The sequence below is a fragment of the Musca autumnalis genome, unplaced genomic scaffold, assembly GCF_047663935.1.
Source record: "Musca autumnalis isolate F117 unplaced genomic scaffold, ASM4766393v1 scaffold_2, whole genome shotgun sequence".
NCBI lineage: Eukaryota > Metazoa > Arthropoda > Insecta > Diptera > Muscidae > Musca > Musca autumnalis.
Genome location: NW_027411755.1, coordinates 9,574,090 through 9,600,297, shown reverse-complemented (window position 1 = coordinate 9,600,297; position 26,208 = coordinate 9,574,090). Strand labels below are relative to the sequence as shown.

The 26,208-nt window shown below is 32.1% G+C and overlaps 1 protein-coding gene across 22 annotated transcripts in view; it reads left to right on the top strand.

Annotated features, from left to right (window-relative positions):
- Dyrk2 (Dual-specificity tyrosine phosphorylation-regulated kinase 2) overlaps positions 1 to 24,408 on the top strand; it is a 234,205-nt gene extending 209,797 nt beyond the window's left edge. For all 22 annotated transcript variants that reach the window (XM_073966893.1, XM_073966892.1, XM_073966905.1 and 19 more), the window contains 3 exons: positions 9,396 to 9,534; positions 9,601 to 9,772; positions 22,929 to 24,408. In XM_073966893.1, coding sequence (XP_073822994.1) covers positions 9,396 to 9,534; positions 9,601 to 9,772; positions 22,929 to 24,004 — 1,387 coding nt within the window. In that variant the 3' untranslated portion in view covers positions 24,005 to 24,408. The remainder of the gene's footprint in view (positions 1 to 9,395; positions 9,535 to 9,600; positions 9,773 to 22,928) is intronic.
- The last annotated feature ends 1,800 nt before the right edge of the window (positions 24,409 to 26,208 follow it).

Here is a 26,208-nt window from a genome sequence, read left to right as displayed (position 1 = left end):
TTGCACAGACAACATTCACTTAAAGACTGACTGTCCATCATATAAAAACTCATAAGCGTAGTTAAGTTGCTTAGTAACCAGTCAAATTTCTGTATTTAACAACATTAAATGTTTCGAAAATATTTGCTGAAATCTTCTTACAAATGTTCCAAGTGACAAAATGCGATTCGATCTTATTCTTTTGTGATTGTGATACATTTTGTCGACTCAAATCGAGGTATTAGTTTATCTGTAATATTTCTATTATGTCGAACACCATAAAAATCCTGATAAAATTGCAACAGACATTTCTAGCGAAAATCTGATAGACTTCTAGATAAAATATGTAATGTATTAAGCTCATCGAAAAATACAGGTAATCGTCAGGAATGCCAATAAGATCAGGATAATCTTGGCATTTTCTAATTCCCATTCTCTCTAATCATCTCTTACTGCAGCAGGAAAATTGATAAGATTGGAATGGATTTTAATAGATGGATATTTTCAGGTTGCTAATTTATTTTTTAAATATTCACCAATAAACAAAAGTGTTCCAAATTTTCCAACATTTCCAATTTGCCAACTAATGTAAGAGATTTGGTAAATTATAAAACAATCAAATACCGGAATTTTCATGATTCTATTCTGCTTCCAATATCGTTTGGCCAGATTTGTCTTATCAGTATTTTTAGAAAAGGACTCGTCCCCCATTTAACATTACAATCTACACACATAGTAATTTATATTGTATCCAATGTCCAATGAAGCATAGCTGTTTTCCCTCCTCAAAAGTAGGCAATTGATTTCAGTTCAACACAAACAACCCATCTACCACTTAACATTAAGAAAATTGTTATTTAGACACGCAACAACGTTTATGAAATACATAAATAATGATTTTCAACACTTAATCGTAAACGTATATACAAGACAAGACAATGGCTCGGAGTAAACCTGTGCGTAGGCGTCCTTTTGTCTATACATTTATTGCTATAGTTTGGGGGTTGATACAAACAAACTGGAACCTTGAAGAAATCTTTAAAAACCAATTTGCGTGTCTATCAAATATATTGGTATGTAATTATTCATTATAGGGATATGTCTACCAATGTCTCTACATTGTATTTATTATGATTTATTTAATGACAAATAATTATTAAAAATTGCTTTCCAGCAACAGTTGTTGACAAGAAATAACAAATTGTTTATATTTTATAGCCTATCATATATGGGCTAAGTTGCAATTTATTGCATACTTTAAGGAGTTTGTTGTTCATTAACTTGTAACTTTTTGTAATTAATTATGCTTGCGTGTTGTGTTGAATTTGTTTATTTGTTGTTCTCCATAATTATATAATATTTTATTTATAATTTGTCCGACCTGAACACATATGACGGATGGATGACAAACACAATTCTGATGAAATGGCAAAGTTTTTAATTTATATTTCCTGTTGACGTAAATGTCATGGGAACAGATTTGTAGAGAAGCAAAAAGAAAGGCATAGGAAAACACCACAAACGTGTTTTAATGAAATTAAATATTAAAAACACAATTTCTAGTCTTTCTCTCTTGCTCGCTGCTTCTTGTTTTCATTGTGTCTGTGTCATGTGGCTGTTAAAAATGACACACAAAAGTAGGCTACTGAGTTTTTCACTTTTACCTTCCTGGTTAACCTTTGTCCAAAGGTATTGTGGTAAGGGGTTTTAGTGTTTCACTTTAAATTAAAACACATGTTGGATTGCCTTTTGAATTTTCCTGCCTCCAGCACCCACATTATTTTCTATTTTTCTGGTTGCCCCCAAATATATGCAGCAATGTCAGTTTGTGGTAAACTATAAAAAAGTGCATCGCGTGCGAATCGCAATTTCTGCGATAATGTCAGATTGTTTGACATCAATTGGTTACAATTGTGTATACATTTGCGTTTTTTTTTTAACTCACACACGTGCCGCCTTGCCACATTTTCCTTAGACATTTGGCTTGGGCAATGCATTACTTTTTTTCATGGCTTTCTTAGCCGTCGTCTCGCCAAAGCCAAATGTGGCGGCTCGTTAGGTTTTTGTACAATCAATTAATTTTGTGCTGATACAACAGGTTGTTGTATTTGTGTATTACTCTCTATTCTTTATGTGGTGGCCTCTGTGTGATGTTATTATTTATGACCATATGGAGAATAATCATAAATCATGATGTGGTTGGTGCCTATGAAAATGCTTACCTTTCATAAAAAAATGAATTTTAAATGGCATATGTGTGGGCTGTAAAAGAAAATTTTGTATTCTAAATCTAATCAAAATGTTGTAAATATGTAAATGTCAAAGAAAACAGTGGTGGGAGAAATTACTTTTACAATATGTTGCCTACTTTAGGGCATATCTAATGAGAACAACCATGAATATGAAATTTAAAATCGAAGAGAAAGTATGAAAATCGATAAAGATGTTAGAAATTCATTAGAAAAAGGAACGAGTAATTATTATCTCAAAATCTCTTGTCGCTAAAAATGATCTTTAATCTATAATAATTGCAATAGCATTGCCCTCCAAATCTATAAATCTGGTATCAAATGCAGACACCATACCTCTTCACAAATCAAAAATTGTGCTCCAATAATAAATTATTACTTCAATAAAAATTATTATTTCTACGAATTAAAAAGTAGTATACCTCTGGGATTCACTGCAATATTAAAGTACCCAGATGTACAAGGCATGTTGCATTGAGTATGTATTTTTTTTTTGTACACCATCACGTTCACGTGTGGGCGATTTGAAAAAGATAAACCAAGATAAAAACTGGTCTCAACATTGGCCAAATGGTCAACTATGTGATTGACCATAGCAAATAAAAGAAAATACCAAATCCTGTGAAATAAAAAAAGTATTTGGTGCTATTGAAAAGCAATAAAAGATTTGGTAGAAAAGATTTTTGTTGGGCCACTGAGATGTATCACAAAATAAAAAAGAATCAAAAGAGAGGTATCTTTTGAGAATTTCTACAATAAATGCAATACTAAAGATATAAATAAATAAAAAGAATAATAAAAAATAAATTTATAACATTGTTTTCTTAAAAAAATATTTAGGACAATATTAAAATATTTCAGAATAGTAGGGAATTAATGGTAATCGCAGGCAAAACAAATAATGACGCCTACAGGGGTAATTGTCATCGCTAAAGTTAGCATAGACACCCACTACTCTACAACTACATATAGATGGCCTTGGCATACAATAATTAAAACAAGTAAGAACAGACTATAGTCGGACGGGGCCGACCATGTGATACCCTATACCACTATCCCTGTGCACTAGCTTTCCGGGCTAGCTGTTATAAGATGTGCATTAGAAATTTTACCAATTTTCACACAAAAGTTTTGATCAATTTAACCCGCTAAATATTATCCGATCATACCGTTGACTTGCACGCTACTTCTTCATCTCAAACCAAAACTACGTTTAAAATTTCGCGCCGATCGGACTATTATTGCGACCTACAGAGCGGCTACAAAATCGAGCAAAAATTTTGTTTTTGGTCCATTTCATCCCTTTAACATTTCACGATCATCGCCAAAAACTAATCAGTTCTATTCTGGTCCAAACCCGACCTCCATACTAAATTTCGTGACAATCGGTCCATAATTGCGGCCTCTAGCTTGATTACAATTTTTAATGGACGGACAGACGGACGGACGGACGGACGGACACACATCGCTAAATCGCTTTATCTCGTCGAGATATGAAGTTTGGTATACCACATGAGGGGTCTACGACGAATATTTCGCGGCGTTACATGAATTTTTGGGAAAACAAACTTATTATACCCTTTTCCACATTGTGGTATAGGGTATAATTAGCTTTTAAATTTGGAATATGGTTGTAACTTTTAAAGGTAGTTTAAGATGCCTTTTTCTATTGAAAGGCTGCAATAATATAATTTTTATAAACATTGTCTTCTTTGAGGTTCCAAGCCGTATTTTAATTTTTTACTGCCAACAATTACATAATTTTATTCTGAAAATGCAAATCATAAAATCATTCACAATTTAGTATATATTCAAAATTGACAAAATCTGTAAAATACAAATGCAAAAAAGGATTTTAGTTATCTCACTGATATACTTCACAAAATAAAAACGAATCAATGGAGAAGACGTAATTGTTGGGACATTTTTATCATAATGAACAATATTTAATGCGAAATAAAAACATTTCAAAATGGTAGGGCATTTTTGGTTACTGGAGGCAAATCTTATGATAAACAATTGACATGTTGTTAAACTTAGCATAGACTTCCATCACTACCCAAACGACATGTAGATGGCCTTGACATTCATATAAGAACAAATATGTAATCTGACAAGTGAGACTTAAATCTTTAATTTAGGATCGGATCGTATCCCACATTTTGGATTAGTAGGACATAATTGGTTACCGCAATAACTGTCATCGCTAAACTTAGCATAGACGCCCATAACTCCGCAAATGACATGTAGATGGCCTCGACATATGTATAAGAAAAAATAACTCATCTGACAGATCAGGTAGCTTAAGATACATTTTACCATCGAAAGCTTCAAATAATTTTGTTTAGATTTATTATTATTTTTATAGACATCGTTTACATTGAGATTCCAGTTTGTACTTTTATCTTTTTCTGACATAAATTACACAATCTCCATAATCTGCTAAAAATAACAAACAAAATAACAAATTTAAAACAATTTGTCTTGATCAGTTTTTATGAGACTAGTCCTAAGAAGAAAACAAATGAGCACACAGTATAGACAATTCAACTCCTCTATTCGATATTTCTGATTAATAGGTCATTATGATATTCACTTGACGAGTTATGTCCAATCCGCCTACTAGGGTAACTGTCAACGCTAATGATAGCATAGACTCTTACCACCCCAAACCACATATAGATGGCCTTGGCATATAAGAAAAATTAGATCAATTTGACTAAATTAAACTTAGATTTTAAATTTATATTTTAGAGACAGTTATAAGTTGCCTTTACTACCGAAACCTACTAAAGTATTATTAAGATTTATGATAAGTTTTTATAAATATTTCCTACTTTGAATGTCCCATCTGTATTTTTATCTTTTGCTGTCATAATTTCAACAATCCCCATAATCTTCACAAATAACAAATCATAAAATCATTTCAAAACAATTCTCACAATTTGGTACGCATTAAAGATTTGGAATTTTCTACAAAATCCCAAAAATTGTTGTCTTTCTTAAGGCTCACAATAAGTGTCTAAGGCTGGGTTTTTGTGCATGAAGCCAAAGTATTTTCAAACAATTTACCATGTTTATTTTTCTTTTTATGAGGATAGGGTAGTAAGCCTTTTCTAGTCCAGTATAACCAAGAAGGAAAGCAAAGAACACACATAAAACCGCAAACTAAACAATATGTTTAACCCTTTTGTTGACATGGGGTCATATTGAATATATTTTCAATTGTTGGTTGAAGATAAAAAGAATCTCTTGCTGAAGCAAATAAGTTAGGATTTGGAAAAATTATTTTTTATTTTCCAAGAAATATGCAATAAGAAATTTCACAATATTACCGGAACAATAATCTTGTGAAATTTCTGAAAAAGTGCCAAAGTTTAGCAATGAAAATAGCATATAAGCCATTGTCCTTTAGTCCCGGGCCATACTACAGTAATTTCACTGAAATTTTTATATGAAATTATGCGTCTCTAGATCGACGTCCATAGTAGAGTAAAATCATAAACTTGCTGTAGTGAGGAATTCGATTTAAGAACACCTAATTTCATGAAATTTTTTTATGAAATTCACGCTAGTGTGGACCGGGACTAATGTCTCTCTTTTTAGTTGCAAGACTTGACAACGAGGTATTTAAGATTCTAATTCATCTTCAATGTTCATTGAGAAACATTCCTAATGTCGTTATTATGACAATTTGGGGAATGGAGAGAATGGCAACTCTATATCAGCAAAGACACATTCATGTATCGTGTCCGCGCTACAATATATAGCAAAACTGACGAATAATCAATACTGGAAATGAAGTTCGTTTCCATACTACAGTAGATAGCTCAGTACTCCGCAGTGGGGAAAAAACTGGAATCAGCAAAGACACATAGATCGTTACTGCAGTAGAGTTATAAGTTTTGTATGGGACCAATATCCAACCTACTGTTGAACAAGTCTAAACTAAAATTGCAAAAAAAAAGTTCAGGGCTACTTTATATGTACATATACATATATAAAATATGTTTTACTGCTTCTCAGAAAATATCCATTGAAAATAGGCACTGTAGACTTTGGTTATAGTTATAATTCAATTCTTCTTAGGATAAAGATAAACCTTCCTAACGTCGTTATAATGGCAATTTTAGGAATGGAAAGAATTTCATCTATGAAAAAACCAAATACATCTCAAAGATATGTAATACAATAAGATGGGACATTTCCATTGCTAGTATATATCGGCAGATGGCGCTGGTGGTCTAACATAATGTGATGTTACAATATGGTGACATGGAATTATGTTATATTTAACATAGTTCACATTGGTGTACGCTTTTGTTTCTGTTAATTGTCTGTTATACATAAACGCCCTCTATGATTGAATATTAAACATTAACTCCATTGTGCATGATGTCCAATCTTTACCATTGTATGTCTTTGTAAACCTTAATAGTCGTGTACACGCTAAAATTTATGGTCAAAAGCGACACCTACTGAAAAACCAACACTAAACCAAAGATGTATAATATAACAAGATGGAACATTTCCATTGCTACTATACATCGGCAGGTGGCGCTGGGGTCTAACATAATGTTAATTTACAATATGGTGAGTCACCTATGAGTCGTTTTCAATGTGTTTTGCATCAGACTAATATCAAAACCCTTAAATATCAAAATTTAAATCAGCAGAGACACATATTCAGATATTTGAGTCGTTTCTCAGTTGCAGTAGAGTTATACGTTTTGCATGAGACTAATATCCAACATATTGAGGATTGTTACAAAACTGATATTAGCCTATAAACCTTCTAGGGGATATTGTATTACAATTATTCCAAACTGAATATACAAACCAGGTACTTCACTACCTCTCAGAAAATATCGATTGTGGAAACACTTTTAAAGACTTTGGAATGCTACTTTTTTGGATTATGTAGAAACCACATGTACTAAAGAAAGTGATAAGACATCTACAGGTCGTTTCTACGCAATTATAGATGGCTCTGTAGATCTAAATGAAATTAGAACGCAATATCAAATCTGAGATTTGCTTAAATAAAAAAATTAACCAATTTTAATGATATCAAAAAAGATCCCCTGGCTGTCATGGAAGTCATTAACTTGGTTAAAGTCCACACTATAGTGGTTTCATGTGGTTGGTTTCCATGCAATGGAAACTAGATGCGTTTATGAGTCTATGTGTTTTCAGAATACCTCAAAAATCTCATATAGGTTAGTTTTAACTCTCTACATCATTATCTTGATAACGACATACCCAAGCTTACAGTCTCTATCCACAAAAATTAAAAAAAATCAATCGAGGTATATATACGAGTACATAACTGTGAAGATGTAATATCTATCCGTGAAAATAGCAATTATAGAAATCTCGCAGACATCAACCATTGCCGTCTATCTTCTTCTTTCGTACCGGATTGACCCGAAACCATAGTGTTTTGTCCAGCGACTGTCAACCCAGCATCAAACCTATGCTTCTGCGTAGGTTTCTATGCTGCTACAACAACCTTTTCCGTCTCATTGAATAAACTGTTTCAATGAATTGATAGATGGCACTACAAGCGTTACTCAGAATATAATTTTAAAATTTTGTTTCGAGCTTCTTGCACGAAAAATATTTAAAAATTAGTATAAAGTATGTCATAGATTTCAAACTCAGAAAAAAGGAATAAGAAAATTATTCGATTAAATGATGATATGCCACCTATCCGTGAAATTCGCAATTCTGAAACTATCGCCGGCATTAACCATTGCAGACCTTACTGCACATATAGTTTCTATGAATTACAAGATGTAACTACAAGCATTGATGAGAGCCTTTGCTGAAAGTCTACAAGCATAAATTAATTTGAAATTCGGTTTCCTTTCTCACAGTCGAAGGAAACGGAGAATATTTAAAATATTAGTATAAGACATATCCGAGGCTTCAGTCTCTGCCCAGAAGAATGAAATAAAAAAGTTCTGGTGGTGTACCACCTACCTGTGAAAACGGTAATTCTAACACTATCGAATAACATCAAGGACGTACAATGGTAAAGATTTGACATCATGCACAATGGAGTTAAATTTTAATATTCAAGCATAGAGGGCGTTTATGTATAACAAACAATTAACAGAATACAACAGAACTAAGAACGTACACCAATATCACAACATCACATTATGTTAGACCACCAGCGCCATCTACCGATTTATAATAGCAACGTAAATTCCCTATCTCATTATTTTATATATCTTTGATAACATTAACCATTACAGGCAGATGTCGTTCCTAAAAACTGATAGATGACACTACAAGCCTAAATAATAAAATAATACCTTCTTAAAGGTTCAAAAGACACTCTCAATTTTTAAAATTACCCCACAAGTTTGTGCATCACCTGAACATTAACTTTGTCTAGTAAAACAATTTTCATCACTTCATGCATTTTACATGATTTTTTGTGCTGGTCCTTTGAGAACCCACAACTCATATAATGAAACTTAAGTTCCGCCCCTTTGGCAGGGGTTAATACAAAAAAAGTCAAATTATTATTTTTATTTGTTATTATTCGTTATATATTTTTTTATGTGGTTTTAATTTGCATTGCATGTTTAATAAATATTTCGTTGACTTCGATGTGGAAATAACAAAGAAAGAAAAAGAAACCCCTAAAAAATATTACGGCCTACCAGGGCTTTGTTGCTCTTCTTAACGAAAAGAAAATATTGCATTTTTTGCTTACATTAAAAGGAAGCAGCAAGCAAACATTCACCCACACACACCTGTAAGAAATTAAAGTTGTTGTTTTAGGGTGAACTGATTAATTAACTGATAAGGCTTTAGTTATTATTCACCAACAAAAAAAGAACAAGGACAATTTTTTTGGTAGGAAGCAACAACAGTAAAAAAACGAACAATAAAAATAAATAAATAAATAAAAAGCAAAATAATTTTGACAAGGTTAATATATATTTTTATGGTTTATTATATAAAAAATACTAAATACCAGCAAATACCTTTTCCTTCATTCGGTGTTTGGGTTTGTTTTGATTTTCGGTTTTCTGCAAATAAACAACTTAAATTGCTTGGTAATTTCTGTGTCTATCAAATTCCAAACTCTTACAACACAAATGCTAATACTAATTTGTTTTCTTTCTCTTCTTCTTCTTCTCGTTACAGTCTTAATTTATATGAGCTGATCAAAAAGAACAACTACAATGGCTTTAGTATGAGTTTAATACGACGTTTTTGCAATTCCATTGTAAAATGTTTACGTCTGTTGTATAAAGAGAATATTATACACTGTGATCTCAAACCGGTAAGTGAAAAATTTCATTTAATAAAAATTCCCTTTTTAATTGACATTCATTTTAATAATTTTTAGGAAAACATACTCCTTAAACAACGAGGCAGCAGCTCAATAAAGGTCATTGATTTTGGCAGCTCATGTTATGTCAATCGCAAAGTCTACACCTACATCCAATCGAGATTCTATCGTTCACCCGAAGTCATATTGGGTCTGCAATATGGCACTGCCATTGATATGTGGAGTTTGGGTGAGTGTTTGTTGGTGTTTTTCCTTATTTTGTTGCCAATCAAGCAATGTGTCCCTTGGTGCACATCTGCACATATCTGGGTGGTTTGTCATATAAATATCGTAGATAGTTATATTCACACTGGGTAAATAAAAAGTGGAACAAAATTAAATAGAGAAAACAATGCAAAATGGTATCAGTTGTCTTAGACAGTGGGGAAAATGTTGAAGCTTAGGATAAATAATTCCGCACAAAAAGCCTTTAAAGTTTTTATTTTTCAGAACATTTGAAAATTTGTTTAAGTCACTATAAGCAGATATTTCAATCAAAACAAGGTATGGGGGACAGTGGTTTGTGCGGGACCTTTTTACCTTAAATGGAATAAAAGTTATTTTAGTCATTAATAGGCAAAAGGCCATTCATTCGTGAACAGGAAATAATTTGTTGAGATTTTTTTTTTCATTTCATAGAATTTTTTCAAAATTTTTTTCTTTTTCAAAGTGGTTTGTGCAGAGCCTTTCTTTATAATAAAATTGAATGCATGTTATTTTAGGCATTAATAGGAAAAAGTTAACTCATTCTCACTACAGGAAATCATTTTTGAGAAAAAAAAAATGTGAGGAAGTCATAACGCTATTAATCACCAAAGACATAAAGTGGTAAAGATTGGACATCATTCACAATGGAGTTCAATTTAAATATTCAAGCATAGAGTGCGTTTATGTATAACAGACAATTAACAGGAACAAAAGCGTACACCAATGTGAACTATGTTAAATATAACAGAATTCATGTCACAATATCGTAACATCACATTACGTTAGACCACCAGCACCATCTGCCGATGTATAGTAGCAATGGAAATGTCCCATCTTGTAATATTATGCTTGGTTTACATTTACGAAATCCACTCGATTTCAACTGTCAAATCCATAGGTTAAACGTCAAATGAAATCCAGATGAGATTTCATTTGACGTTTGATCTATGGAATTGACAGTTGAAATCGAGTGGATTTCGGGAATGTAAACTTAGCATTATACGTCTTTGTAATCACTTCAAACTACATGTAGATGCCGCTTTAATTCCTATGGTCTTAAAATGCTTTAATTGAAGACACCCAAGGTAAATTGTGACTCAAATATATGCCAAGACGTTTGTAGAAGCCAGGTCTATACCAGATCGACCCATAAGTCCAGTTTTGCGCAGATTTTTACAATACCCTGCCAAAGAAGCAGCTCTTTAATAGATACTTGAGCCCATATATTACACACTTTTACTTGCCATTCTTTGATAGAGATTCACAAATTACATATAAGATTTTTGTATGTGTAGCGCCATCTGTTGCTTAATAGGAAAGTCTCGATATTTATGATCAGTCTCTTAGTAAAGACTTTCACCTTGTCAAAACTACCTGTAGGTGCAAAGACATCATTCACAATGGAGTTCAATTTAAATATTCAAGCATAGAGTGCGTTTATGTATAACAGACAATTAACAGAAACAAACGCGTACACCAATGTGAACTATGTTAAATATAACATAATTCATGTCACAATATTGTAACTTCACATTATGTTAGACCACCAGTACCATCTGCCGATGTATAGTAGCAATGGAAATGTCCCATCTTGAAATATTGTATATCTTTGGTAGGTGTTGTTTCCATAAATAGATGGCACTGTTGTCATATGTGATCTGAGAAACTTTAAGCACGTCTTCTTTGTACAGGATTCAGTATATCCAGTGGATTTAAATTGTCAGATCCGCTGCATATATATCAAAGTAGTTTTCAGTTAAGCTCACAAAGGGCTCTAATCTAATCATTCGTATAATTGTGAATTGAAAAAAAAATTGTTTTGGAAGGCTGCAGAGGAAAATACGTTTGTTCAGTTTCAGTGATCTGTACCCCAAATTAGATTACAAGATTATATGGTATATTCCAAACGATATCGGTTATTCGTATATATTTTTACTGATATGGTACCACCGTCTAATCTCGAAATCCATACGGCAAATCGAATATAGTAAAGTAAAAAATTAGTAAATACATGCACCACAGCTAAACTACCTCGAGGCGCTGCTTTTGTACTAAAAAACACTATGCAACACTGAAAATGCAAACAACTGAATTTTTTTGAAAGTACATATAGAGACTACAAAATCCATAGTTGGTTCAATTCGAATTTTATATAGGAGGAATTTTATAGAGGAGGCCTCTAAGCCGAATAGAAATTTTGTCATACTGGAATTTGGATATGGGAGTTTGGTCATAACGTCTTTAGCAATACTGTAGGTCTAAACTAGTAGAACTTATCTGTTGAACATACCATAAAGGAAAAACTCCATCTGTAGTTCGATTCTCTAACTCATTGTTTGAGTTACCGCCAAAAATCGGTAACATTAAATCGCAAAATTATGAATGTTCAAATAAAAGTTGATACCACTCTTGCGATCGGTAGAACTTAACGACTACTTTTTATTCGTTAATTACCGAAATTATAACCATTTCAATCTTACCTACATTTGTCGGTAACTCTTAAAATAAGTTAGAGAATCGCACGACTGGGCATCAAAATCGATCAAATATAGAACACTTTACACAATTTCTGGAATTCTGGTAGGTATCAGCTAAACTATTGGCAGTTGAACAAAGTAAACTTTTCCAAAAATCTTCCAGTTAATGTTCTCAGCAATTTTTCAGAACATTCTCAAATTCTAAAATGCTTATTTCATATTGTTTCTACGGTATTTTAAAAATATACTTAAAACAAATTGATATGGGCGTTTTACAACAATGGCATGTTCTAAAGAGTTGTGTATTACAATCCAGAGAATATTTTTCCAAAAGAAAACGTTAAGAAAAATTTAACAGTTTTGGAGAGATATGGTGCGAAATATATACAAATTATGGAATTTTTTTATATATTACAAAATTTGAGGCAATAAATGTAGTTTTTCGAATTCATTATTTCTTCAAATATTTTATTCTTGCCCTTATCTGCAAATTTATCTCAGAATACAAAAGAAGATTTGCATAGATATCAGAGATATAGCCCCGAATTCCGTTAAAAAATCAACATTTAACTATGTTTGGATAGGATCATAAAATCCACGCTGGATCTGACATTACAAAACTCAACTTGGGTTTTTGTCGTTTGGGTTTGCACTTTCAAAATCGCCTACGTTTAAATTGTTTGCACATGATTACCTTAAAAATGTTGCACAGTGACATAGTAAGGTATAATACGTAAGAAAAAAATAATATAAAGATTTTTCCACAATTTACTGTCTTTGTTCTGTAACAAAGTGAAGATATGCACCACTGCTTAATTACCTGCAGATGTTGCTTCTGATAGAAACCTCTTTGAAAATGAAGTCCAATCCAGACTAAATTGATCAGCAAAAATGTGTTTTACAAGATGGTTCTCCTAGGAAAATAATTCTATAATTAGGATAAGTAGGAATAAACACAACTTCTATTAGCGATTTTGGTTAATCTATAAATGCCACCTACTGCAGACAATGCTAACAATTAGATTATCAAAGTCTTACACCATATTCACAAATTTTCCGTCTGTGCCTTTGTAGATGGCACTTTTGGCGCATATGTGCAAAATAATCAAGCCGAGGAAACTTAAATGTATGTATGGTACACACACATATTTCTGACGACTGGTAGTTCAACTTCGAAGGGAGTAGAAATCCTTCTAGTTGAAAATTCAACACCAAGTGAAAACCATATGAGATTATGTCCTAAAAAACTATATTATTTATCCTTTACTTTCCCTAGGGAATCCAAGTCACAATTTAGAATTGACACTAATAGCGGTTTTGGTTTGGATCTGCAAGTTTCACCTACTGTAATTATAATATTACTCCATTAACAACTCCAATAATGACGTTATCAATGACACACACCATATTTGTCTGCATAAATTGCGACTATGCAATAATAGATGGCACTGTTGGCTAAAACACATTCAGGGCAATCATGAATGAATTTTTACCTGCCGTGTAAATTTGGGTTCTATCTGAAAAGTTACCACTCTCTCTATTTAATTCAAAATCTCTGTGTGCACTGCGATTTATGCCGTCAAGGTAAGAATGATTTAACCACATATGCAAAATATGTCTTTTGAGTGAAGAAGTTCATTCTTCATTGCAAGATCGTGTTCGTAAGCACGCAATTTTAGTTCAAATACTAAGTCAGTAGAAATCCTATTTTTAAAAATTTGTTCACCAAGTTTAAAGCTAAAGCCACTGGATGAATATCGAAGTATTTTCCTGCGGTATGGATTTGAGAGCTATGTGAAGCTCTCTATTTAATTCCACATTTGTGGGTCTTATGAGAGAACTAGTTCATTTTTATTTGGCCATCTGGTTCTGGTACGAGAAATATTTGTTCAGTGACTTCAGTCGTTTCAGTAAATCTTCCATCCTTAATTGCCACTTTTCTGGCATTAAACAAATTCATCAGTTAAACATGACGAGAATAATTTAATTTAATCCGTCTTGACATATGTATGATTCCTTTGAGTGAACTAGATCATTCTTCATTGGGACATCTGGTTTTTTTACTAAAATTTTTTCACGTTTCTCTAAATCGCTCAGGAATTTATATTTAATTGATACTTTTATTTCGGTAAATCTCCTAGGAGTTCTTTCATTTTTTTTGTTGAACTGTATCAATTACTTGAAATTTTTGAAAATATTTTTGCTCCAATTCGATTTTTGTTGAACTTGAATCGAATCAAGTGTTTCATTACAATTCTTCCCCACTGTTAATACAAATATTATATTTGTATGTATGTATGTAAATTAGTTACATCTACAAATTAGTAGCATTTTGTTTGTTGCATACTTTTAATTAAAAATACATATACAATGTTAGTATGTATGTAGTTCACTTTCCGGAATACCAGAACATCATACTTTCATCATCAGGCAAACAAACACATGTTTAAACACGGAAAATGTTGTTTCTTTTCTGCAAACATATCCTTCGTAGACCAGAAAATATTGGGGTGGTTCGCATGAAGGGTGAATATGCGGTAAGATTCCGAACTGTGCTCTTACAAATCCTTGGTACATATATATTCCCAAAAGCAAGAAAAGCTCATAGAAGTGGGATTCTTCTTTAAAGACCGTATGAAAATTGCAGCGGTGGTGGTAAACTTAAAGAAATTTCATTGACGTTTAACTAATCGACGTCGTTTTATTTCCCGATACGATTTGCACCAAACAAAACAGGGTTCGTTTATATTAAGATTATACAATGCTTTATTGACTTTATTACACTTAACCCCAGTCGACTTTATTTACTAAGCACACAGCTTAATTCTAGTGCACCCAGCTTTCCTTTAATTCTTTACTAGCTGACGTTCTTAGTTTGCGAGTAGATTTACAACTGAACTAACTGTCTCAAAGCCGATTCCTCTAGAAAATCTGGCAACATCTAGATTCTAGTGTCTAGAAACCAACTGCGCATAAAACACACAGACGCACACACAAATATACGGGCTAGAGGGCGACAAACACAAGAGAATCGAAGCAATGACGTCACAACTATCAAGACAAACATGAAAGAGTACAAAAAACAATGCAAACTAAGCGATAATTGCATAATTGTAGCAAAACAAACGTAAATAAATGTACATCAATAACATGGAAAGTAAGAACTAGAATGATTGAGAGAATTCTATTCAATTGTTGCTGTTGTAAAACTACACCATTTTCACATGTAATTCCAAGAATTTCAGTTGTAATTTGAGTATTTGATTTGAAATTCGAATCATTTAACTTGTACTTTGAGAATTCCAATTGAATTTCGAATTATTTCATTTGTAATTTGAGAGTTCCACTTGAAATTCGAATTATTTCATTTATAATTCGAATTATTTCATTTGTAATTCGAATTTTTCCATTTGTTATTTGAATTATTCTATTTGTATGAAATAGAAATGTTTCGAATTACAACTGAAATTATTCGAATTACATGTGAAAATGGTGTAGAAATGTATTTAATTCGATTGTTGAAATACATATGTATACGACAAAACAGTTAAACCTTACAACAAAGAGCCTTGAAGTCAATGGCATTAAGTTTCTTATAATTGTTGCTGTCTGATATCCGTCTGGCATACATACATTTTTATGACATTAATCCTTGATTACCCAGTGCAATTAATTTATTCCAATTTTATTTATTTTTTCTACTTGCACACCCTTATATACCAACCAGCATATTCATATATTTCTGTGTTTACATTAATATATCACATAGATATCCTCATATGTATGCATACATATGAAAATATGACAGCTAATCCTAATGGATATGCGACTTTCCATTAGTTTGAATTCATTTCTTGCCTTAACACTTTTGTCTTTGTTTCCTGTTCCTCGTCGGTTTCTTTTCCTCTCACATTTTTCCATAATGAAGGATTTTAAATGAAATATTTGCCAAGGCGTTTAAGAGGAAATAATTATTAATATTGCTAATGCGAGCTGAGTACTGAACGTGTAGATAAGTTTTTAATTTCATGTTTTAAATGCAATGCATTAATTAACTGATAAAATAAAGACTTACGTTATGAGAGTTTTATTTGATTAGAGAGAGATAAGTAAAATGTGTTAAAGTAGATTAAGATTCTTAAATAAAAGTATTCGTTTTATTATTTCAATATTTCATAAAAAGAATTTAATTTTTAGTGCAAAACGAGTATGGCTAGAAAATTTCTGACTTCGCGGATTTCAATTTTTAGTAAAAATGGCTATGGCACGAACATTTCCGACTTCGAGTAACCTTCACAAATAAGCATCAGGTCCAACTTAAATATAAGGTAGAAGGAAGAGTTGTCGCCCTGAGCAAATAAGTCAGCAAATGAATATCTTATTGATGGTGAAGATTTTACACCTGTCAAAGTTTAACAGGTGAAACATTATGGATGAATGCACAATTTATCGCTTAATGATATTTAAAAAAAGTTATAGATTTCAAGATAATCGACTGTTTCCCCCTTATATAATATATAGTATATTATGAGATGCAATACGAATATTCATTTATCAGACGTCCTTTAAACAAAAATAAATACCCTTCTCCAACACAGACTTTGATAGCAAATAGTTTTCACATTGCTGTCTTCATTAATTTTCCTTCTAATCACCACTAATTGAAATCTCTCTTTCCCTTGTTGCATTCTTTGCATTTGATAAATCATTATGCAAGAAAAATCCCTTGCAATTAAAAAACAGCAAGGTTCTAATCATTACAACCATCATTGCAATGCATTCTGCTGCCATTCATTCAATGGCTAAATTATTCATTTTCTCCAAGAGCAAACAACAAACAAATCTGCAGAAAATATGTGTATTACCCTTGTTTCTCTTATTTTTCTAATTTCCAGCACATTTAGCAGTCTGCATTAGCCTTGACCTTTGCCTGGAAAACAAACCACATTCATACATTTATGTTTGGTATTTTTGTTGATTTTGTGAAAATATAAATTTTATAGCCAATGATTTAGTTGGGCCAAAACACTTTTGCAAATGACCAACCAACCAGCCAGCTAGCTAGATGCAAAATTAAAAATACTCAAGAGTATATTGCGGCGGCCATTATAAAATCTTGTTTGCCCAGAATCCTTGACTAAACGCCAATTATTTAAACAATAGAGTCGTCAACAACGTCATCATAAAGTACATCTTTGTAATGATTCGTTCTCAATATTGCAATGAAAATAAACCACCAAACAACATGAAAATCATGCAGTAGTTGGTCATTGAATGTTATGGAGTGTTTTTCGATATGTTATTTGGTAATGTAATAAAATTAGAGAAGGGGGTGATAAGGATTTTGGGGTTTCAATTGCCGCAGTACAAATGGTAGGCAATAATTTTTGGAATTTTTAATTAAATTTTAGTTTGAAAATTTTTCTAAAAATTACGTTGTGGTTATAAAAAGCTCTTATCGTCCCTATAAAATAACTTAGGAATTTATTGTAAATGAATTCCAAGCGATAGCGAGGTGTGGTGAATTTCGGAAGAAACTCACCACACCGAGAAATTTGCATAACATTATATATTTTTGTTTGTACATTCAGCTAAAAATTTATGGATGATGTGTTTTCAAGGTAGGCTTGAATTTTCGTAAAGAAATATTAAATAAAAATAATCATGCATTGTCAAACGTTGATATTGAAAAAAATGGGTTAGATTTTTTTAAATAAATATTTAAAAACATACATATCGTGCATTATTAAAGGCATAAATTTAAAATAATGTCTTAAGCATTTCCGTGGTTCCTATAAACGTATTACAGCCGCAAATCAGGGTGAAAAACCACAACATCACTGGAAATGCTTGTTATTTAGTTCTTATTGATAACAGCCATTCTAAATAATGTGGAAATTTGTTTGAAATTATTTCCAAGTAAAAAAGAGCCATATGGTGTGTTCCAGTACTGCAAGAATCTACTAATTTTTACTATTTTTTCGATAACAATAAGGAAAAAATGTTATCGTAGTAAAAAATAGTAGCTTGTTGCAGGTTCTGGAACAGAGCAATAGTGAGTTTCTTCTGAAATTTGCACAAATAGATTCATTTTTGTCGTACATACAGATAATTGATAAATAATACTTTTTTCCTGACGAACCCTTTACATGAATAAATATTCAAAACAATATCATGCATAACCAAAGGAAGAAAATAATAGATAATACGTTGTCAAACGCTGAAATTGAAAAAAAGCATTATGCACTCAGTGTTAAGCAGTTGTTTGGTTCTCAGGGTTCCTATAAAAGCATTATAGCCGCAATTTGTGAAAAAACATCTTGTAATATTTGTTATTCGGAAAAAACTCTTCTAAATTATTCGTTATAGTTTAGAAATTGATTAGAAATTATTTCCAAGTAAAATCGAAGTGTGGTGAATTTTTACAGAAACTCACCACACCGCGGAATTTGCATAAATCAACCAAATTTCGAAGGTAGACTCAGCCAAAAATCTAAAATATGGAACTGTGTTAATACGAAAGTTGAATTTTCTTAAATAAAAGCATAACATAAAATTCCAAATACAAAAATCGATATTGACAATTTTATCTTTAATTTAGAATTGGGTACTTTTCATTTCTACTAATTTCGGTGGTTATTGGACCCTACTTCAACCTGAATATGTCCTTTTTAAATACTTTCAGTGTTGTCCTTTAGGGACATCCTCTAGAAATCATTGAAGGATGATGCTGCTCCTGCTAGTTCTTCTATTTATTTATTCGTATCAAGTTTTTATGACTATGTGGGAACCAGTCTACCATCTGGGTTATCTGAACCGTACTTAACCAGATCTACTTTACATTCTTTCCCAAGTCTTGATGTCACAATGCTTTCAATCCAAGGCATTTGATCGATAATGATCGTGAATTATAGTACTAACCTTCGTTTCACAGAAGGCTAGCAGACCCAACATGTTATTCTGATATCCTCCTCATATTTAAAGGTAGCCAGGAATGTTTCTACCGAATGTATCTAACTTTTATTAGTGGAGTAGTAGACTTATCATGTTATTCTGAAATCTTCCTCATATTTAAAGGTACCTAGGCATGTTTTTATGGAATGTATGAGTGGAGTAGAAACAAATATTACGGTTTTTTGAATTGAACTTGCCGAAAATCATGACAAAAGGAACTAAAAAAACTTAGTTCAAATCATCAAATAACTACCGTATAATAAACGTCACTGTCACAATTTTTTTTAGCTACTTTCTAAGGAAAAATTAGTGTGGTGAATTTCTAGAGAAACGATCCACACTCAAAAACTTGCAGAAATTAGCAAATATTTTGCTTCCTATTCAATTAAAAATTGTAAATTTCAAATAAATATTAAATTTAAAGTAAAAAATTCAAAATTGTAGAGTGTGTTGAAATCTTACATTGAAAATATGCTCAAAATGTTGTCTTACCCTAAGAGGACAATCAAATTTGTGACTGTTATTGGTGTAAAAAAATTTCGACTAAATTCTGAGTAAAAATTAAGGTGTGGTGAATTTCACCAAAAACTCACCACACTCTAAAATTTGCAGAAATTGACAAATATTTTAATTCAAATTCAAAAAGAAATGAATTGACACTTTTTTCTTAATTCTTTAAGAAATTGAATAGTGGTGAATTTGTATTATCTACACCAAAATGTAATAATCTTAAATATTAAAGTATAGACTACACTGAAATGCACAATGCAGTCAAAACTATTTCGTTACATGAATTAATTTTAAAACAACATTTATGTATGTTATAAGGTGTGGTGAATTTCCGAATAACCTCAAAAACTTTGGAATTTTTAAAAAATCAACAAAATAAGGTTTCACTATATATTTTGTATTTAGAAGTTAACGTTGTACGATTTATTATCTCGTTCCAACGCCTGGGGAAATTTTACAAAATTCACCACACTTTGGTATTCGAAAAAAGCAAAAAAAAAAATAAATTTTTTTGCAAAGGGAACGATGTCCCTGTCGTTTTTTAAATAGTTTAAAGTGAACGAAAATTTCAGATGAAATTCACGACATGGCTAATTTTGTTGACAACATTTTTTGAGGGTCTTTCCATTTTATTGACCACAGTTTCCCTCCATTTAAGTCTCTTCTTCTTTCAACTCAATTGCAACTTTTTAATCTGTGTCTCCTTTTTATACTTTTTCATTATAGGTTCTATGAATTTTAATTCCTTCATTGAGATTTTTTTGCCTATGGTCTACTTTAGACGTGTGTGTTTCCATTAGTCCTTTTAAAGGATTTTCTTCATTGCCTTACATAAATACCTTTCTGTTGCTCTTTCTTTTGCTCACACTCTTTTTTCTGTGTTGCAATTGGTCTTGAATTTCTAGTTCATTTACTTTGTAATAGAAGAGGAAAAAAACAGAAATCTACATAAATATCCTCTAACAATTTCCGCTTACAAATGTTCGGAATTAACCTAGAAGAAAAGTTTATGGGGCAATGAAAGCATCTTTACATTAACACGCACGTGCGTAAGCAATTAATCTATGCAAATGTCTTGGCCAACATGGATGTATAAATATTTGCTGGCCTTTTATGGTTTAAGAGCGTAAGGAACAAATGAGGTCAATGTTTTCTTTGGAATTGAGAAAGGCAGGTTGGTTATCCCTAGAATATTTGTCATCTTCCCAATCAAATTTCCATGGCAAGAAGAAAAGGTTCCCTTCTATTCATATTCTGCTCATTACCGAGACATTTTAATATATTTCCTCTTTTGTTGCCCATCATCATGTATTAAATTACATTTAGACAACACCGCCAACAACAACAATGAAAATATCCTTTATTTTATATACATCACATAAACATATGCTAGCATATTGTTACTGGGGACAGGCAACAGTGTTGAAAATTGCCAACTATTCATGTTTGACATTGTTCGTGTATTAGTAATTTTCACAAATTATCATTGTGATAAAATCTAATGTATTGAGTTTCCTCGTTAATTTGCGGCTTTTGTAGTCCTTGCCATACACAAAATTGACCTTCTATGTACATCCATACATAGTACATTAAATTCGCCTGTATGGAGAACAAAAGCCATAATTGAGATGTAATTTAGATGATAATGAAATACATGTTAGTTATTGTGTGACAAACAAATAGACCAGGAAACATATTTTATAGCTATTTCCTGGAAGCAAAAGTGTTTGGAAATATTAAAGGACATTTTCAGAACATAATAAGGCAGGGAATAATTTGAAATATTTTTATTAAATTAAAAATGAGAATTTAACATTGCATAAAATTGCCTTAAATTGTCAAAGACAATATGTTTATCTCTAGAAAGTTTAGAAATTTAATATTTCATGAATTGCAACCGAAAACAAGGTGTGGTGAATTTCTGAAGAAACTCACCACGTGGTGAAATTGCATAAAATCAACTGAATAACATTTGTCTAACAATTTGAATTGAAAATTTGAGGCTACACATTTTGAAATGTATAAAATTAATGGTGGTGAATTTAAATAGTAGTCACCACCACTTAATTTTTGGGGAAACTCGAGGATTACGGGTTTATCATACATCATTTCTTTGAAAAATAATTTAGAAATTCAATATGTCGTGTTTTGCAACCAGGTGAGGTGAATTTTTGTAGAAACTCACCACGATGTGAAATTACATAAAATCAGCAAATTAATATTTATCTAACAATTTGGAATAAAAAATTGAGACAACATTTTGTAAAATGAACAAAATTCATGGTGGTGAATTTAAAGAATAGTCCCAATCACTCAAAATTTGGGGCAACACCTAATGCGGTTACAAAATTGCATGGTGGTGAATTTAGTTAAGTAGTCAGCACCACTTAATTAAATTAATTTCTTGAGAAACCCGAGGAGTATGAAGATATGTATTTCGCCATGAATACTTCAGAAATTCAATATATCGTGATTACCAATCAAAACCAGGGTGTGGTGCATTTCTATAGAAACTCACCATGTATTGAAATTGCATAAAATCGACAAATTGAGATTTATCCAATCTTTAGGACTAAAATTAGAGACAACACCTCATTTGTTTACACATTTCATGGTGGTGAATTTAAAGAGTAATCACCAGCACTTAATTTCTAGGGAAATTCGAGAAATATGGACTTATTCTAAATAGTTTCTCCATAAATAGTTCAGAAATGCGATATGTCATGTATTGCAATCGAAAACAAGGTGTGGTGAATTTCTATTGAAACTCACCACGTGATAAAAATTGCATAAAATCGACAAATTAACCTGTATCCAACAATTTGTTATCAAAATTAGTGCAAAACGCCTCATATGTTCACAAAATGGATAGTGGTGAATATAAAGAGTAGTCGCCGCCACTTAATGACTTGGTAAATTCGAGGTGTGCGAAGTTATATTTCTTTAAATATAGTTTAGAAATTGAATATTTCGTGTTTTTAAACTAAAAACAGGATGTGGTGAATTTTTATAGAAACTCGCCACGTGTTGAAATTGCATAAAATCGACCAATTGACATTTATCCAACAATTTGGAAACAAATTTGAAGCTACACCTCATTTTCTTCTAACATTTTAAAGTATTTAATGATGCTATTCACCTCTCTTCTTTTTTGAGTTGAAGAAATAATAATTTCAAAAATTTGTTTTATCTTTACAGGTTGTATCCTCGCCGAACTGTACACCGGTTTCCCCCTGTTTCCCGGTGAAAATGAAGTTGAACAGCTAGCCTGCATTATGGAAATACTTGGACTGCCGCCAAAAGATCTCATTGCCACAGCCACTCGGCGTCGTCTGTTCTTCGATTCACGTGGTGCCCCACGTTGTGTTACCAACTCAAAGGGTCGCAAACGTAACCCAGGCACCAAAACCTTGTCGCAAGTTTTAGTGTGCCAAGATCGTCATTTTATCAACTTCCTCTACCGTTGTTTGGAATGGGATCCCGCGGAACGTATGACACCCGATGAGGCTGCTCATCATGAATTCCTGCAACCGTCTTCCTCTTCCCGTCATCGTTCATGTCGCATGTCAACATCTTCTTCCACTGGTGGTTTGAATAACTCATCCTCGCAAAAATCGTCATGTTACAGTTTTGCCGATATCTCGCCGTCAGCAGCAAATGGTGGCGGTAGCGGTCCCGTTGTGGCCTCCATTACAAGCACCACAACAGTTAGCAATGCTGCCATAACTACCACAACCAATAAATCAACACGCTCCACAAATATACCCCACATGACAACGTCAACCACCAATGGTGTTGGCAGTGGTGGCCATCATCATGTCTCCTCCTCACTGCATCCCACTCATGCCCAATCCTCAGGTCATTTACCCGACATTAAGTTATCAGCTGGTGATAAATACAATAGCATGCAAAAAATGGCTGTGCGTTCAAAGATAACATCATCGGTATCAGATCTCGAATCCGTGCAACAATATTCGTTGCATCGTCTGTATGGAACCACGGGAGGTTCTAACGGCACTCTGGTGGGTGGTCACAGCAATACTCACCTCACCTCATCTGCATCACGTAAACACTTGATTACCGGCACAGTGGGTTCCACATCATCGATTAAATATGGTGGCATTGCCACTTTGGGTCACACCCATCACAATGGCAATCATCATGTGCCGCAATTGAATGGTTCATCACACCACAGCACAGCATCAAATAACAACATCAATATGTCACATTCTCAATCGACTGGTGATGTGTCGGCCATATTTGGACGTGCTTGACTTCGTGCCCGACCCACAAAACTTGAGCTCAAAAAATGCAAACTAGTCAACATGGTGGATTTTTGGAGCTAGAAGTGGAAGCAACTGGGCACGGACAATAACGGTAATGATAATGATGAGACGAAAACGTGAAAGGAGGTGAATGTCATCGTGGAAGAGAGGAATGAGTGAATGATTGTCCGTCTCAAAAAGGAATTAAATGTAAGGAGAATAGTTTTCCAGAGTTGTAGAGGAAACAATTTTAAATAAAAGCTGTGTTTTTTAAGTAAAGTTTTAATTATTTTAATTTTTTTCTCTAGTTAATAAGCAAAAAATAATTAGTGTCTAAGTAAACAAAGTGATCAAGATATATATACAATTAACAAAAATTATATGATAAATAATAAAGAATACAAAATATGAAATCGGAAAGAGAAGGAATTAAAAGAAGATGATACAGATATCAAGAGATAGTGGTAGCAAGTAGGTGAAAAACAATTGCTCAATGTAACGAATAAAGGAACGAATTAAAAACAGATAGTAAAACAATAACAAATAACGTAAAATGGAAATTCACCATGGCTATAAATGGTCACAGAATGGTATTAGAATTTTTTTAAGTGTAAATTCAGTTGGAGAACAATTTTTGGGGTAAATTTCCGTAAAAAAGTTCGTGTGGTGAATTTCTATAGAAACTCACCACGGCATCAAAATTGTAGAAAACAGCAAATGAACACTTCTTTTCTTTTTTAAGCTATAGATTAAAGATTTTAACGTATTTTTCTAATTTCTTTGGAGTGGTGAATTTCTATAGAAACTCACCACGGCATAAAAATTGCAGAAAAAAGGAAATGAACACTTTTTGTCCTTTTTAAAATTACTGATTAAAGATTTTGAGATATTTCTCTAATATCTTTGGATGGCGATTTTCTATAGAAACTCACCATGGCATGAAAATTGTAGAAAGTGACAAATTATCACTTTCTATCTTTATTAAATTATCAATTACAGATTTTGAGGTACTTTTCTAATTTCTTTGGGGTGGTGAATTTCTATAGAAACTCACGACGGCATTAAAATTGCAGAAGACGGCAATATAATTCTTCTTTACCTTTTTGGGATGACCAAATAAAGATTTTGACCTATTTTTCTCATTTCTGTGTAATTTTTCTATTTAAAAAATCACAAAATTTTTAAAATTTGCTTTTCCTAACCTAAGCCATGGTGAATTTTTTTGTTTCAATTAAAAGTGGTGGTTTTCCATAAGAAATGGTAATTTAATTAATAAAAAACAACAACACCACATAATTATTACATACAATGAATTTGCATACAAGTTTTATACCAATAAGCCAGTAATCAATGGTTTGTAATAACAATATTTAACTCTAATGGATTTTATATATACTAAAAGTAATATAATAAATAATACATATGTTTAAACGTAACTAAATCCCCACCCCTCTTCCTGTTACAAAAAAACAAAAACTAAATGGAAATATATAAGAAAAATCTGTATATTTAGATATAGCATCCATAGATTAATTAAAAAAATTAAATAATAATTATAAACGTTTCCTTTATTTTTCCCCCACTTAACTACCACAATGAAACATCATAACTCTATACATATATACAAAATAGTGTGTAGCTATAAATGTGTCTATATAATATTAATAAAAAATAACACAAATAACGAACAAGTTTTGTAAAACCTCTAGACCAGTAAATTAAATGTTTAAAGCAAAAAAAAAATGGATATAGTTATATATAAACAAATTTCATTGCCAATAATTATTATAAATATATTACAATACACACACAAGACCTATATAAACCTGGAGTACCACCCGGTCAACTCCCCAAATATATACCCTCAAACTAAAAACAAAAACTTCCCCCGAAAGTATTTAAGTGACTAATAAATTTCCAGTTTAGAGTTTCAATTACTCCAAAGGCATGGGAAATTTTGCCGCATACAATTCTAGGGTGATTTGCCAAGATTAAGGTCTCCCTTATTATCTATATATACATATATATTCTCTAGACTTATAACCTGTAAACAACATATTGACAAATAACTGTCCTACTATTACTTAAGTTTTTTTATTTTTTTTTTTTTCGATATTATGTTTGCCAATTCATTTATAATTTTCCTCAATTTTGCTCATTATTTCCATTTATGTTTTATTTAGTTAACACAACCACAATATTCATCACAAAAT